General features: G+C 38.9%; 1 protein-coding gene across 3 annotated transcripts in view; it reads left to right on the forward strand.

Moving 5' to 3' along the window:
• Positions 1–14,950, forward strand: part of dym (dymeclin) — a 29,795-nt gene extending 14,845 nt beyond the window's left edge. For all 3 annotated transcript variants that reach the window (XM_077736669.1, XM_077736668.1, XM_077736670.1), the window contains exons 15-17: positions 3,827–4,009; positions 6,278–6,391; positions 13,456–14,950. In XM_077736669.1, the coding sequence (XP_077592795.1) occupies positions 3,827–4,009; positions 6,278–6,391; positions 13,456–13,605 (447 nt within the window). In that variant the 3' untranslated portion in view covers positions 13,606–14,950. The remainder of the gene's footprint in view (positions 1–3,826; positions 4,010–6,277; positions 6,392–13,455) is intronic.
• Positions 14,951–16,490: the final 1,540 nt, after the last annotated feature.

The raw sequence follows: 16,490 nt of genomic DNA on the forward strand, positions 1-16,490 counted from the left end.
TGCAGCAGTGTGGGAGGAGGATGGTGCAGGGTGCTGATGGAGACAGGGCATCTGGAAACAATGTCATTTGGCTGCGTCTGACCCTGCAGAGAGAACTAATGTTTGTTTAATGTGGGATTGCCTGGACATGTAATAGGTTGCTTTACAAGGAAGAGACTTTTTAAAGAGGGTGGGTGGGGTATGAGAAAAAAATGGAGTGCAAACATCTGTCGTTTTTCCTCGGTCACCAGTCTTTTCCCTCTGTTTTCATTCCTCTTAATGTCGTCTTTTTCGCCATGCCACAACCCCCCGCTCCTCCCCATATCTCCATCTTAGAATGTGTTGTTTATGCTGCTGTGTCTGGTTAGCGTCAGCCAGGCAAGTGACGAGCCCCTTGAAGCCCCCCAGGGGACTTCCATAGACTCCCTGGTCTCGGCTCATTTTTGTTCTTTCTTTCTTTTTCCTTTTTTCTCGTTCTCTTATTCCTGAGTTTTCATCTTTCTCATTATTTTTCCATCTTTCACAGCGGGTTGTGGTTGAATTACACATAGTGGCGTGCTGTGAACGTAAAAAGATGGCTATTGTGTCCATTGCGTTTTGTGTCACTGTTTACCCTCGCAGCGAGTGGTCAAGCTAATGGCGCTTCTCTCTCTGTTTCTATTTACTGTTATTATTACTGCCTTTCTGGGAAAACACGCACGAAGAAACATGCACTTAGGCAAGTCCTCGCACGACCACCCTGTCAGTGTTTATGCATGGCAGTTGTTTCACAAACTGTTATTTCTTTTTTAGCTTAGACCAGACATGCTCATTGGCTTTGAAGTGATTTTTTTTTTTTTACATCAATAGTATTAGTCCAGATCAAGGACACCACAGGTAATACAAAAAAGAATAAGAAAAAACACTAAAGAATGAGTAATGAATTGAGTTCTTTTAAATTAATTTTCATTTGGATGATTAAAAAAAAGAAGAAATTCCAAAGCCTTTTGATTTTTTTTCTTTCTTACCAAAACTGACTTCTAGCAAACTGTTAAAATATCTTTTAGATAAAGATTTTGCACTTTATTTTTTCCTTCTTTTATAGTGCAAAAGACTATTTTTTTAATTAAAAAACAACAACAACACTTTTGCCCTCCTAGCCCAAATAAAGCATTGCCATCTACTCGTGAAAAATGAATTTTAAATGAAAAGAGCCACATGATCATCGCCGATGGCACTGGAAGAGTTAACAACTTACACATAATTCACCATCAATTATTTGTAGGAAAATATTACAATTTTAATTGGGAAAAAAAATATTGGCACTTCTACCAAAACAGGCTTGAGGCTTGGACCTCATGTGTGAAACTGCTGCCTGGCAAAAAAATGGCATGATTATGACGCAGTTGTTGTGGCATAAATGGAGGTCAGACAATGACCTATTTTGAAAAGTCCCCAAAGACATGACAGGCAGACTGACTGCTTATGGGGCTGCTAAGTCACTCTGACCTACGCTTGTGTGCTGTGTACTATGCTCTCTTTATTCTGCTCTATTTTCAGCACCCATCTCGTTCTTAATTTGTTGTTTTTGCATCTATCATTCATTTTAACCAAAAAATATCTTATCATATCAATCTGTAGTAAGGGTGGGTCTTTAAAATACTAATTCTGATCATAAAATATATATCTTTTTGTTATTATAGTTAGTATTGCAAGCAAAAAAACATTATATTTTGTTAAATATCCTAACAGATATCTAATTTATTTATTTTTTAATACAAAATATATATATATACATATATATATTTTTTTAAGGTCTTTAAATGAGGAGGATGTTCAGTCCTGCCTTCCCAGCCTATCATTAATCTTTTCAACATATAGACCAGACGCAATACATTTTCTTCTCAGTAGTCAAACTATCACCATGCCTGCGATTACAATTCAAATGACTGTTGAATAATGATACAGCTCAGATCCAAGGCTGGTCTTTTAATCGCTGTTGGGAGGCATTAAATGGCCGCATGAGTGGTCTGTGATCCAACTGCATAGCGAACGGAAACGGAAGGCAAAGAATAGACTTGTGTGTGCGCCAAATTTTCACGCAAAACAAGCCCAAAAGCGAGGGGCAAAAAAGAAATGAGGAGTTAAGATATTTAAATCCTGTCTGGGTTTCAAGTAGACCTCTTAATCCCATCCACTTGACACACTCAAACACACATACACATGCTGGGCCAGGCAGACGTCTAGCTAGCCTATTTTCCTCTGACCTGAATTCCCCAGCGTGGCATTTTTCTCCCTTGCCAGGCCGATCTCATTAAGCCGCAGCAAGAGAACAAAACACACTCGCCACCTCACTCCAACTCTTCATCTCGTCCTCCATTTTAGACCTCGCTCCCGCTTCGTCCTACTGGACTATCTTTCGTTTCATCCCCCCCTCGGTTCTGTCTAATTATGGACCGCCACAGCGGACCGAGCCAGGCGGCATAGACAAGCCCCGAGCGCTTCCTCCTTTGCTTCCAGACGCACGATCAATCCTCATTATCTCTGGACGCCCTTGTATTCTTCTCACACCCTTGTGTCTGCCAGTTAATGCTGGCGTATGAGCCCAGGACCACCTCCACCTCCTCTTGGCAAAATCAATGCAATGCACGTGACCGTTATTTAACAGCTTTGGAATTTAGTATTCCCAATTCATATACTTTAGTGTCTTCTTTTTATATCATTTTTTTTTAGATAGGGCCCCCAACATGCCACTCTTTTTAAGAAGGTTAGCCCAGATTTAAGACACCATCTCTCCTATAAATCAGCTTGCTATCTCACTCCTCTCCTATTTTGAGACCAGTCTTAGGCTTAGCGATTCCTTTTTTTAAAACAGGTCATCATCCTCAAAAACAAAGATGTTTGTCACGAATGGGATGTTTAAGAAAAGGGATTAGAGAGGTTGCCAATTATGGAAGACCCAAAAAAAAGATTGATATTAAAGACATTAAAATGCTGTTTGTCTCATGAATATGGGACGCGACCATGTCATGGCAGGATATTGAATAAACAATGCTGTCATCACACAGTTGTATAGCTGTGCTCGCAGATGGAGAATGTTATCTGGTCTTGGCAGTGGCAGTCTAAAGGGGCTTTGACGCGTGTTGAACCCGACCAGATGAACAGAGGAACAAACCTGTTCCCCATAAAGAGCAGATGGATTAATTTTATATGAATGTACTAAAGCTCAGACTTGTGCCCCTAATTCCCATTTGCTATTGGTGTTGACAGAAGCGAAATAATTTTTGAAAACAGCTCATTTCAAATGTATTGATTCAATTTGCCGATTTATTTACTTCATGCTGTGCACATGAGCGCTTCACAAAGCCTTATATTTTCACAGGATTCTGCACAGTACCAAGGCCAAATGTAGAATCCATGTTAGGCTGTTGCATTTTTATACTCAATATTGATCTTTTGGCTGCTATAGGCATCATACTTAATAACTAATGCTATGCTAGATCGGGGGGACATTTCCGATGTGCCATATATGTCTGACTTTGACTGTCCTTTTCTATTAGGAAAATTGAGTCATTTGTTTAAATGAGCCATTTATTTATCCCTCATTTGGTTGATAAAACTCTTCACTGATCAGGGGATGTTTCCCATAGGTAGGTTAAATTGAATACTTTTGACCTGGTATTACCTTGGCAAATGAAATCATTTTTTTTGCCTCTGGTATTCTTCACCTATTATTCACCTTTGACCTTAATGTACACATTAATCTGTCTTGAAGAAATCTTTTACAGACACCATTATAGGTGAAACTAGTGTTGTGGGGAGCCAATTAACCTTTTATGTCCTCCTACTTCTCTGTTTTCTCCCTCAGGCGCAGGACCTGAATGTGATTGAGGAAGTGATCCGCATGATGCTGGAGATCATCAACTCTTGCCTCTGCAATTCGCTGCATCACAACCCGAATTTGGTGTATGCATTACTCTATAAGCGGGAGCTCTTTGAGCAGTTTAGGATGCATCCGTCCTTCCAAGACATCATGCAGAACTTGGACACGGTCAGTGTTTCATTTGAAATTGCTTCATTTTTCTATCATTTCTGCAGATAATAAGTCTCAAAACATAATAGGTAGTATGTTAGTGTTTTCCCCCAACAACTTATATATACTACAGTCCTTAGGTATCTTCTCTAACTATTTTTTTTCCCTACCAAGAAATTTGAGTTGTACTGCTTAATGGTTCTAGTTTACTGCATTTTTTTCTCAATGCTAGATGAGCCTACTTTCTTGTCCTACTCTGACATACAAAAAAGCATCAACTTTTCGGTACTAAATTAATCATGTTTGCCCTTGTGTGAATAGGATCAGTGTCAAATTTATATATGAAAAGATTTTGGTGGCAAATAATACAAGTTTTATCAGTGAAGTAAAGGAAAGGAAAAGAATTACAAGCCCCTCCTGTTGGCATAGTTGTGCGTGTATGTTTGTGCATTTGGGGATTGCTGCATATAAGATGGCCATAGGCGCCACTGTTATCCATAAGGATGAGAAAGCATGCTTGCTGGAATCCCTGTGTTAAGTCAGCTTCCCCAAGGCAATTCTCTAAAGTCCTTCCCCTTTCTGCTTTCAAATCTATGTGCATATATAAGAGGCTGTTTTGAGGAACTGCTCCTCTAAATTAACCCCATATGGTAGACCTTCAAAACTGATGAAGAGATTAGTATTTGACTAGAGCACAGAATGCTCTTGTGGGCTTCTGTTGAAGGAACAACATGTGGATGTGTTTAGGGGTGTTGTTGTAACAAATATATAAATACATTAAAAGACTCAGTAAATAGGATTTATATTTACACTTGTCAATATCTTCAAGGGTGAACCTAGTAGAGCTCCAACACTTGTTTGAGCTGAAATCTTATTGGACGGTAATCCCAAATCTGGAAAGCAAACTCCACAATATTTACTGCAATGGCATAGACAATGGAAGTCCAAATATGTGGTACTTTCTTAATACTGTGAATTTACACGGTTTTGTCATTAGTAGACATCCAATTCATTTGACATACTAGCCAAAAACTAAGCTGTTTGTTTATGGATTTAGCGGTTTGGTTTATGATTGAGGTATAGTAATCTGACATGTTCCATGGGTAAACCACAATCACCCCACAGTCCATCATATTTCATTATTAACTTTATATTTTAGGGTTCATTTTTATGCAACAGGTGTCAAATAAATTGTAAAAGAGACATTTTGACAAGGGACAATTTGAGATTAGTAAAGGTTTCATGCAGGAGAAAAAATTGTTGACAGTCTTAAAATATACTCCCCGCAACCCACTGTGAACAAGCTATTTCTCCCATGTTTATCCAGCCTGGTGCATCTGCATTAGTGATTATTGCCGGGATGTTATTCCAACTCGGCCAGTTGCCAGCCAAACAAGCTGGATTATATAAATAAATATATATATAGGGAAATGCGCCTTTGTTGTTTGGTTCTATAAGTATCATGAAAGCTTCATATTGCATTGGGTGTCATCATATGGGGGTGCTCCTGCTGCAGGCCCAGTGTGCCCATGCTGGGATTAGACCAAGTGAGAACTGGCAATTGATATTAAGCTTCAATGAGATAAGCATGAAACGAGTGCCTGTGTGTCTCAAAGAAAAAAAAAATAGCAAAGAGCTTTTTGTTCCTGTGAAAGGCACCAGCCGCGTTCATTATCCGGCTTTTCGCTTTAGCCTATACGAGCACAGTGTGTTAGTTACACATCACCACACATCACACTGGTGGTAGCCCATTTCACTGGCCATTTCTCTAATGGAAACAGTGCTGTTTTGGTCATTTATTTGCCCATTAACAATTTTGCAGAGTAAATGGATCTCAAAGTGCGTGTTTTTTGGGGGGGAAATGACCATTGCCATGCCTAATAACACTTCAAAATAGCTGTCTATCCAGAAAAAAGGCACATGGAGTCCTCAGTTTGACAGTTCTGCTTCCATAGAGGGTGACATAACCTTTTTTTTCTACATAGTTAGTTGTCTACCTAAAAATATTTTTCCATACAAACATTTAATCTGCCCATGTGACAAGCATAGAGCACATTGATTAACCTCGGCACAAATTTGGGTTAGATACGCCACTATTGCTAGAACTTATCATTTCCCCTGGCTCCTTTTTGGTGTTTTTTTTGTAGGCCTGTATAAAGTGCAATCATTTTGACAATGCTGTCTATGTAGTACATAAAATGTTCCTTATTTTACTCGGTTAAACATAGTAAAGTTCTTTTTGTAGCAGTCTCTGAGCTCCTTTTTTCTCTTTATCACCCTCTTTAGGTGATTGCCTTTTTCAGCCAGCGCCTAGAGCAGGCTGGAAGTGACCTGTCTGTGGAGAGGGTCCAAGAAGTGATCATGAAAGGGGCCCAAGCGATGCCCATAGACAGACTTAAGGTAAGAAACCCTCACGGGGCTATCTGTAATCACGATTCATGCGTTGGGACCATCATGGTAACTTGGAGCCCTAAAGGTCTGTTCACAAGTGGGAAAGGAATTACATTGGGGGAGAATAGGGAGAAAGATGGAAAGAGCCATTGGGATATATGACAAAAGGCCAAACCCCATTCTCATTAGCCATAACACCCGTCTACCTTCCATCCCTGCTGGCCTTCTTCATGCGAACATGTAATGACATTTCAAGGAGATGGGATGGGGTCTGGGGGCACTTTGTCATGGGCACATGCGATCGGGGAGGAAGGGTGAGAGGTGGGGGGCAGATATAAATCTGCCACAGTGCCTCGTTACCCAACGTTCCCACCACTCCTGCCGGGTTTGCGAACCCTGGCCCCTCCCGGCGCGCCGCCATTAATCAGCGAGAAAATATGTATCCAGTCTTCTTACAGCTCGGCTCTATACCGATGCCCAAGCTCTTAATTGCATGTTTCGTCATGTGTTCGTGTTTTATACCGGCCGCGAGGCATTTGTCTTGCTGCCGTGACAAGGGGGAGGGACGGCACGTGGACCTCACGATCACTTACACACTCGTGGCCAAGCCATCGATGAGACAACCCTGATGTGTCCTTCAGGAATGTGGACTAACCTGGTATTTCATTGAGCCGTGTCACTTAAAGATGGGATGCACATACTCACAATCACGCCAAGCCGTTGAAAAATTTCTTGACGGATTATCCGGGGGTGCGATAAGAGTGACATTTGCTCCCCAATTTTTTTTGAAAAACAGTCAAGTACTGTGTCTTTAATAAATCTGTTCATTATTTCCCATTGCTAAGCCTAGTTTACGTGTGTTGTCCAAACTTAAATTGAAATTTGTTGCTAGGTTTGTGTTATGTTATCCAATTCTTTGAATCATCCTTGCATCTAATAATTTGTCATAGTGAGCCATTTCTGTTTTTTCTTTTACTGAAAACCAAAAAAAAAATCATGCTGTTATGACCAGCCATTTAGAAACATTATCCTCCCTGATTTGATGACTTGAAAATGATGCTGTCATTTTCTTCTCACAGTCAGTTTTGCTATTATACGGTCCTCATGAATTTTACAGAGCACTAATCTCACACTTGGGACTTTTTTTCCGGTGCGGTCTATGCTTGTTTAAGTGTTAATACATAGCAATTGGCGCAAATATTATCTATCACTGTGCACCATACAGTTTCTTTTTACCTTTGTAGTCGAGTCGAAACACCACACGTTTAAGTGCCTTTTGTTTTTTTGTAACCTCAAGAGGGCGCCGGGAAGTGGGGAGACAATTTGGCCAATGTCTCCTCGGGGAAACACGGGCCACTGTTTGATGGCGCCATCGCTCAAACAAACAGCTGTCGCTCTCCACACCTCGCACATGCCTTCGTCTGATGAACTCATTCGGCTACTCAGCCCCCAGCGTGAAAGTCCATAGGCTGGATTAATGTTGTATGGAATCATCAATGAATTGGTAATTACTGCTAAAAGCTCTTGGCAGCGAGCACGCAGAGAATGCTGACGAGGTAGCGGTGAAGGATAATTGCTACATTCGGTCGAATATCGTTGACTTTCAGGCTAGTCTACTTTTTTTTGTTAATTTATTCACACCCCTTTTGCCAACTTTTAGGCATTTGTATTGCAATTACTTTGGCAAACCATTCAAGTGGCAAGCACTGACAACATTTATTCCACCCAATGTTGCCCTTTTGAACGTCGTTTTTTTGTTCCTACCAGAAAAAAACATTTTACTTTTTTTTTACCTAAAAAAAATGTAGATGTCACCATAAACTTTGATTAATCAACTTTTTTTATATATCCATGCAGTTTTAATGGTACTTATCCTAGTCAGCCAATTAAAAGATACACGGAAACAGAGTACATTTCACACTAATATTCACACCACCCTTACTCAAAATATAGTTGTTGTTTTTTTTTTCTGCAATGAAAGATCAGCATGGTGTATTTTTTGCTGATTTCCAGGAGTGTGGATGCTGTAAACAACCCTAAAAATATTAGAATTTTAACACAGACTTACTTTTGTGTTCCCAAGATAAATCAGTGACATTAATAGTTCTTGTCCACATTGCTAAGTTACAAAAAAAACTTTTGTTCCTCGTCAGGGCAAAACCACTGACAGGAGACTTTAAGACGCCTTTTTTTTTGGACAAGATGCTGACACACTTGCCAAATATACTTCCCAACTATAGAAAATGATTAAAAGTAGATTGGCCTTGGGGTTGACTGTCTTGTTTATACACAAGTGTTTTTTTTTTTTCTTCCAAAATGTCATTTACCTCTTTTTTAATGAATTGTTGTATTGGGCAGGTAGCAGTTAAACCATGCATGAAGTTGCAATCATTTATTTTCAAGCCCTCCGGATAATCATTAGCAAATTTCTAACACTATTAACTTGTTTTTAATCACATATGTTTTGACATGATATGAATTAGTATTTTTATATTTGAGTTCATTAATTTAAGCAACATAGCCACTTGTCTACACCTGAAGTGTGTACAACCTCATTAATTCTGGAGCATTCCCCAATACCCTTAGGTATAATGTGTTGTAATGTCTATTCACTCCTCACATCCCAACAAGATATTCTGTTGCTCGAGGTAGTTAATTATTTTTTTGTGTCTTATATAATATGTTTACAAGAAGACAAGTGCAGTTTAAACACAGAATCCAGCTTGGGGAAGAATAATAGATGGGCATGATTTTGATAGATCACAATGTTGAGCTTGTGTGTAGTTTGTGGGATGTTTGTTTTTGACAGATCTCCATGAGCTGCTTTTTGTGTTTCGAGCAAGGCTTGTGCTTACTCCACGGGTTGCATTCTTCTCTGTCTGGCTTAGGTCTTAACAGTGTAGGGGAAGGCAGTGGAAAGGAAAGGAAGGGAACACGGCGTCCCCACTTTAGGGCATGGGTCCAGCTAGTCTGTGTCTGGGGGTGAGGGCATGACCCGCAATGACCTATAGCTAACCAATAGTTCAGACCAAGTAAACCCAGGCAACTGTCTAACTGCCAAAAGAGGAGGGAAGTAGAGATATATATTCATAGAGGAAGGCGCTGTGCAGACAGTCGGGGCACTAAGATAATGTTCCAAGAAAGTGCTGGAACCCAGGGAGAACATTCTTTCGTTGAGACATGTAGCCATATCGGATACTTGTTTGTGCTTACTCCAATCATGCCAAAGGAGGAGGAAAAGTCTTTGTGTTCTCACACTAAATCTCTTTATTTGGAGTATCTGGTTGGCAGTCTAATGCTCAGTATAATAGTAGTATAGCGATACTGTTATGTTCTTTATAAACATGTAAATTATTTGAATAGAAAATAATCTACTTAATTGACATTTTTTGTTAAAAAATTGTGCTTTGACATTGTTGTTTTAAAACAAAAGATTGTTTACCTTTTATTTGGGAGGGGTTTATCTATAGTATCAATATTTAGAACTTTTGAACCTGTTGAGGCTTTGTAACATACTTGTCATTTATTTGAAGAGGCAAACTGACTGATGTATGTTTGGAAAATTGAGATTCCCTTTTGAAAAATGGGACATTTCTTATGCCGTGTCACATTTTCTCACTTATGGGAACAAGTTGAGAAGTGCTCCATTTGAGAAGATGAAACCTTTAGTGCGACATATGTCTGTTCCCATTGCTTTTGAGACTGGGGGGTTTTCAGATTAACCACTGGCTCACCATTTTGACAGGACGCCACTCTAACAGCTTTTTATCATTTTGGGAAATAGACTCCCCCAGATGTCGGAAGCACTGATTTTTTCCATCTGTTCCAGTAAAGTGAGTGGCGTCTCAATGATTAGACGCTCCCTCCCTGTGTTCACTGTTGAGACACTCAGGGATTCAAGGCAGATCAAATTCAATTATTTGCTTAAATGGAACATACCCTGTACTGCATCTATCAAAATGTTCATGAAGTAACCATCACTGGTAACATGGCATTGTTGTGAAAAATCCAGATATGCAATTAAAAATGACAGCCATAGGGGAACATCCTTTAAAAACCTGTCACAAATACTTGCTAGCAAAATTGTATGTTTAAAAAAATAAATGGTGTAATTTAATGGACATGAGCATAGTAATAGTTATGGAGTTTCAATCAGGTCCTTTTTATTTCATTTAAACTTTAGTTTTTCCCAAATTTAATTACTTTGAAATCATTTTTAAGGTAAGAAAATCATGAAAATAATGAAAAAAATACTTTTAACAATCTAATCATCATTTTTTTAACATTTTATTTTCTCCATGTCGCTATCCAACAAAAACACATCCATATTTTTAAACCAACTGCAAATACGTACGCCTATATACTCTCTATCTTATCCAAAACGAGGAATACTGGATGGCATATACATGGCAGCAAAATACAAGGACCATCAAGGAAAACAGCAGGTAGATAGATAGACGTAAACCATCAATAATATAGGAGAAGCGTGTCTCATTATATTCTACCGTGTGCATGGACATACAGTATAAAAGCACATGCCGTCAGTAATCAGCTGTGGTAAAGACACGCTCTATTGAATCCTGCCTGTCCCTATTCAGCGCTATCCTATCGCTATCATAATGACCCAGACACTAAGGCTACAGAGTTCACAGACCATATGCCAGACCACACACACACCCACACACACTCACACAAACACACACATACATTGTGTTGACAATGCAGGTTCGCTATTATCCGACTGGTGTTTGTGTATGGACGACTGTCTCGTAGACACCAGCTCATCAAATGTTTAACGGCAGTCACTTTCACTTACAAGCATGGAAATACAATATTCTGGTGACATTTTCATTCTTTTCATTTCACTTGAGACTTTAGGTTGAAATATTTGCCATAATCACTGTGACGGTACAAGAGGCTTCACCAATTACAGTACCCTTATAAGGTCACAGAGATAATTGAAATGTTAACGAGAACAGTACTCCGTTGACTGCAGAATTCTGCCGGAGGGTGTCAAACAATACCAATTTGGATCTCTACCAAATGGCACACCTTCCATCAATGCGTCTGAGCTTTGTCATTAAGATTCATGCATTATTCAGTGAGAAATGAAGGGGAATTGGTGTAAATTGGCCTCATGCAATTAAATGAGGAAAAAGGATAGGTAGAGAAACTAAGTAATTTTGTCATTGAACAGCTCACTCTCAATTCAAGCACCAACATGGCGCTAGTGGCATAAACTCCTTGTTTAGAAAGCTAGTATTGTTAGTAAAATATATATTTTTTGGGGTCTGTATTATAAAATTGAACTGTTTACGTATTACATTAGAAACATTGAGAGAACCTGACTGCATATTTTCCAACCTCACTTAAGTTTATGGATGACATTTTAATATAACCCTGAAAGAAAAACTGTAATTCCACAACTACCAGATCTATAGTCCTCTCTATAGTAGCTAGCTCACCTATTATTTATCTGGGATTTTCTTGCTATCTAACCAATCAATAAATGGCATTAAAAAATAATATCATTATCCTCTAGGCTTTTACATTAGTAATGCCTGAAACAATAGTTATGGGGAATATTTAACAGTTTGCAAGTCAAATAATACCTCTTTGTTTGGGGTTTCGCATCAGAAAATGTACTGTAATTATATATTCCCTGTCCAATCAGAAATGTTAAGGCGCTCTTATTTCGTGGCAGGAAAACAAAATATACGTCTGTTAATTGACACACGATACAGTAGTGTTTGTCGCCTAGACTGCGGTGTAAACAATACAACAATGTGTTTGTGTACTTGTGTGGTTGTGTGTGTCTATGAATAAGTGTGGTCAACACTAACCGAGACCAGCGGGAGTCTGAGTGTTGTTAGCGAGTAATCATGTAACACGGCACCTTGCTGCCGCAGGCTCAAACAATAAGGTCAACCTGTCGTGCAAAATGACACCGCTCTGTCTGGCTTCATTTTATTACACTCCCCGATGTGTTTACCGATTATGAGCACAGGTCAGGTATATGAAGCAAAGTTATTTCCTTTTATTTCCCCCGCGAATGAGATACACTCAAGCAGTTGTATTTACCAGATATTAACTATCGAATCACCTAGGTCAAAAGGCGACATGGCCACATTAGTTAAGAGGCCAGGCGTTGGACCCTGAGTTTATCCATGTCCCAAGGGATGCTGTAAGCAATTTAACCTCGGCGTAAGGTGGAATTACATCTGCCACCTCAGTAGTAGCTCATGAAGAGTGATCACTTAGAAGCCTCTAGATGAAAACCTACCTGCCGCAAACAGGCTACTATGCAATGCAAGTTTGATTCCATGCGTAGGTTTTATCAGTTCATTGTGGGATTGGAAAAAGTGGTGAAATGTATTATGGTCCTGAATTTTAACCATGGTGTCCACTTGTGTGTATTGTCCAGTGATACTTAAACATTGGTATATATACCACTTGTGGTACACAGAGAAATTACTATATTAAAGTTAACTAGACAGAATTTTTAAGTGACTTCTACTTTGCTTAAAATCCTAGTAAATGCATTTGGTATTTTTAAGTTCAGTTGTATTTTACCTGGAATTGAAATATGTTTTTTTAATTTGTATTTGCTTGGGAATCATCATTTCTAATATAATATAATTTATAATTTAACCAATTTCAATTCATCTTAAGAATAAAATACAAGTGTTTTGTGCCGCCTAATATAGCACCATTGACATCATTTTTTTAAGGAATAAATGGGCCATTAAGAATCAATAAATGAATTAAACTCATCCACCAACATGTTTTTTATGTGGTCCGGTTACCACTAGTACCAAAATATATCGTGTTTCAGTACCCAACCTAGTGTTCATTCATCACATAAATCCTTACTGATACTTTACACAATATATAAAACTGTTCACTTCTCTCTGTCTCTCACTTAAATTGCTCCTCTTTATTTTCTGTTTGTTTACTATAAACTAGACCACTGAGACCTCATAAAGGACCAATTTTAATGTTGCTCTTTGCCCAAATGCCAAATGAAATCTCATATTCTAATTGCTGTCGCTATCATCTCTCTCTTTGTCTAGAAATTTCCAGAGCTAAAATTCAAATATGTGGAGGAGGACCAACCAGAAGACTTCTTCATCCCGTACGTATGGTCACTGGTCTTCAATTCGGGAGTAGGCCTTCACTGGAGCCACCAAGGTATCGAGCTTTTTAGCGTGGACTCCGGTTGAGTGTGTTTTGTCTGCCATGGATTGGCGAGCGGGTGTGCAACTGAGGGCGCGTGAGTGTGTTAGAGTGTATGTTACTTTTTATAGGACACTGCTTGGAAGTGCCTCGGTCGGCCTTGTGTTACAGCGGCATCGCAGCGCAACCTCATTTTGTCGTAAACCAAAACAATCAATCCCTCTGGTTTCTCCACTGGGGAACTTTCCGGGGGGCTTGAACTGTTCCGCAATGGGGCGGGCTATGCAGACTAGTGACAGATAATAATCCTTGTTGTTGTTTCTCCTTGGAAAAAAAAAAATTATAAATATAAAAACAAAAATTATGATGTGCACAGAGGACTTCATACATCGATGATTTTGTTAAATGTCGTATTTGAGTGATGAATTTGATTTTATTCGCGCATGCTTTGCTGCTAAATCTTTTTGCGCCATCGACGATGAGAAAATTACAGTCGTAGTGCTTTTTATTCTTCTGATGTGAATTTAAATGAGCTTGTCAGTAGTAGACGTTCAATCTATTTAAATTGGGAGGATAGGCAGCGCTACGAGTAGAAATTGATTGGACATCTATCGCCGTCAATGGCTGCCAAAGAGTTAAGGACCGTTAGGGCCACACTGAACAATATATGACATTTTGGGAAGGGAGATTACAGTTAGTAAAGTGTAAAGGTTTTATTTTTGTTTGGGACAAAATGGATATTATTGAAACTCTGAACATATTTAGTTTTAAAGACAGATCCTTTATTTCAGTTGATATTTTTTTTAAACCAAATCCAACTTTATTTGCCCACCCTCATGTAGACAATAACCTGAAATATTATGGGAATAAAAACAAACTTCAATGAGAATACTTATATTCAAAATATTTCAAATAACTTATTTTGGGGTGAAAAGTACAACTCCATAGCTATTTATGGGTATTTTTGACAATACATTTGTTGGGTTGGTGGAGTTATATTTAATTTTTTTAATTATATTTTTTTATATATTTCTGATCAAATTCTCTTTTTCCCTTCACTGCCTGTATTTTTCTGGACATTTCAGTGTGTCCCTAACTCTTCTTTGTACTGCCTGAATGCCTTTGGTTTGCAGAAAAAAAACAAGAATTCAATAACAACCAACATTTCAGTTGCAGTAAGTAGCACAGTAGCAGGTAACCTTTACTTATTCCCATTAAGAGTTCCAATCTCCTCTTGAGTTACTCTTTATATGCATGTGTAGCATTTGCATTGAGTTATTTATATTCTTTTCATTTTTTAACTGCTCCTCTCGCAGTTTGGTAAAAATCCATGGGGAGAAAAATGGAGATTCACTTTATTAGGGGCTTCAATAAAAATATTGTATCAAAGCAGTGGCACCTTAGCGTGAAATCTTTATTAGCGCAGGGGTTGTTGTTCTAATTTTTCATGTAAAACATGCTGTAAAACATGAAAAACATAAGAATGGACAGAGCTACTGCCAATGGCTGCCGCGTAAACTGCGCCATTATGGGAAAAAAATGATTTTATTTACTGGGCGTCATATGATTGCTGCTGCACAGAGAAGACGAGAGTAGTGCGCAATTGCCTAAGAGATACAGTTAAGTTTGCATTTTTGTAAATCATTTTAACAAAAATAAGAAGAAAATTCCCAATCATAAAATCAAACAACAAAGGTTTATTTTTTAACTCTTAATCCTTTGAATCTCACTGAAATAAGTCTTGTTCGAAAACATCTCATGGGTCGCATGAAACCGTAGCCGATAAATAGGGAAGAAAAAAAATAATCAGAGAGGTCAAAAGCACACAACGGCTTCTCAAGAGAGTTCCACACTATTCTATGGATTTTTTTTTTTTTATCCACGCCTGAAATTGTTGCATGGTCAAGGACAAAGCTAATGCCTCTCTCTCCAGAGTGCCCCTCTCTCAGCTGCTTGCGGCTTCGCCACGCTGAAATGGGGGGACGGTGTTGAGCTGGCAGATGGCTGAATGGAGGTTTTTCCAAAGTGACATGGCCCTCCTTGTTCCGCCTCGCTGGCGGGGGTCACCTTACCGGTGCTCCCGTTTCACTTGACGGCGGCAAGATGGATGAAGCTACCGCTCAGTGGTGGTTTCTTTCCCCATTAAGGTGGATACCATGAGCGGCCGCTATAGAAGACAAAGTAGGGCGGGGAAAAGTTAGCTCAAGCAGTTTGTGACCTCCGTTACCATGGAAACATTGTGTTAGGTCACTAGAGAACCATGCATAGGTATCCAATTGAGATGGTCTGCTTCAACATCCATCATATTCATTTTAGTTGTTCACCTACTCCAATAATGCTGCTACGTGATCATTAAATATGTCATACAAAGGGAAGAAATCTTAATTATAACTATTTGATTAGCTGTTTGATAGTTGTAATTTCATAGTATAATTTACACATTAGCATAGTTATAGGATATTAGTTTAAGAGCTTATTTTACAGGTGTCAAGTCGAAATTTGATGCAAAAACCAAATTAGGCTACGCATAAGGTGTCAGTGTTAATATTATAAGACCAAATTTGTCATTCGTATTATGACAGCTGTAATTTTGCTTGACTAAAATAGAAGTTCCATCAAGATTCAGTTCTAGTGTTACCCCCAAGAAAATAAAACAAGCATTTCATAATTGGATAACGAAAACAAAAATCCTATTTATACCGTCATTCAATTGAAAAGACAAAAATTCCAGAGCGCGTACTCCTCATTCCCAAACGAAAACATTGGCAGTCTTTATTTTCACACTTTGCAAATATTGAATGAAATGCTGCTCATACATAGCGTGAGCTCGAAATAGCGTACACTCGTGTGTTGTTGTATGGAAATAGAGCAAGTTGCTTCCTGCATGGCCAACATTCCCGGCAGAGGAAGGACAACATGCAGTCACTTCCAC

This window comes from Stigmatopora nigra, chromosome 17 (genome assembly GCF_051989575.1).
Source record: "Stigmatopora nigra isolate UIUO_SnigA chromosome 17, RoL_Snig_1.1, whole genome shotgun sequence".
In the NCBI taxonomy this organism is placed as follows: Eukaryota; Metazoa; Chordata; class Actinopteri; order Syngnathiformes; family Syngnathidae; genus Stigmatopora; species Stigmatopora nigra.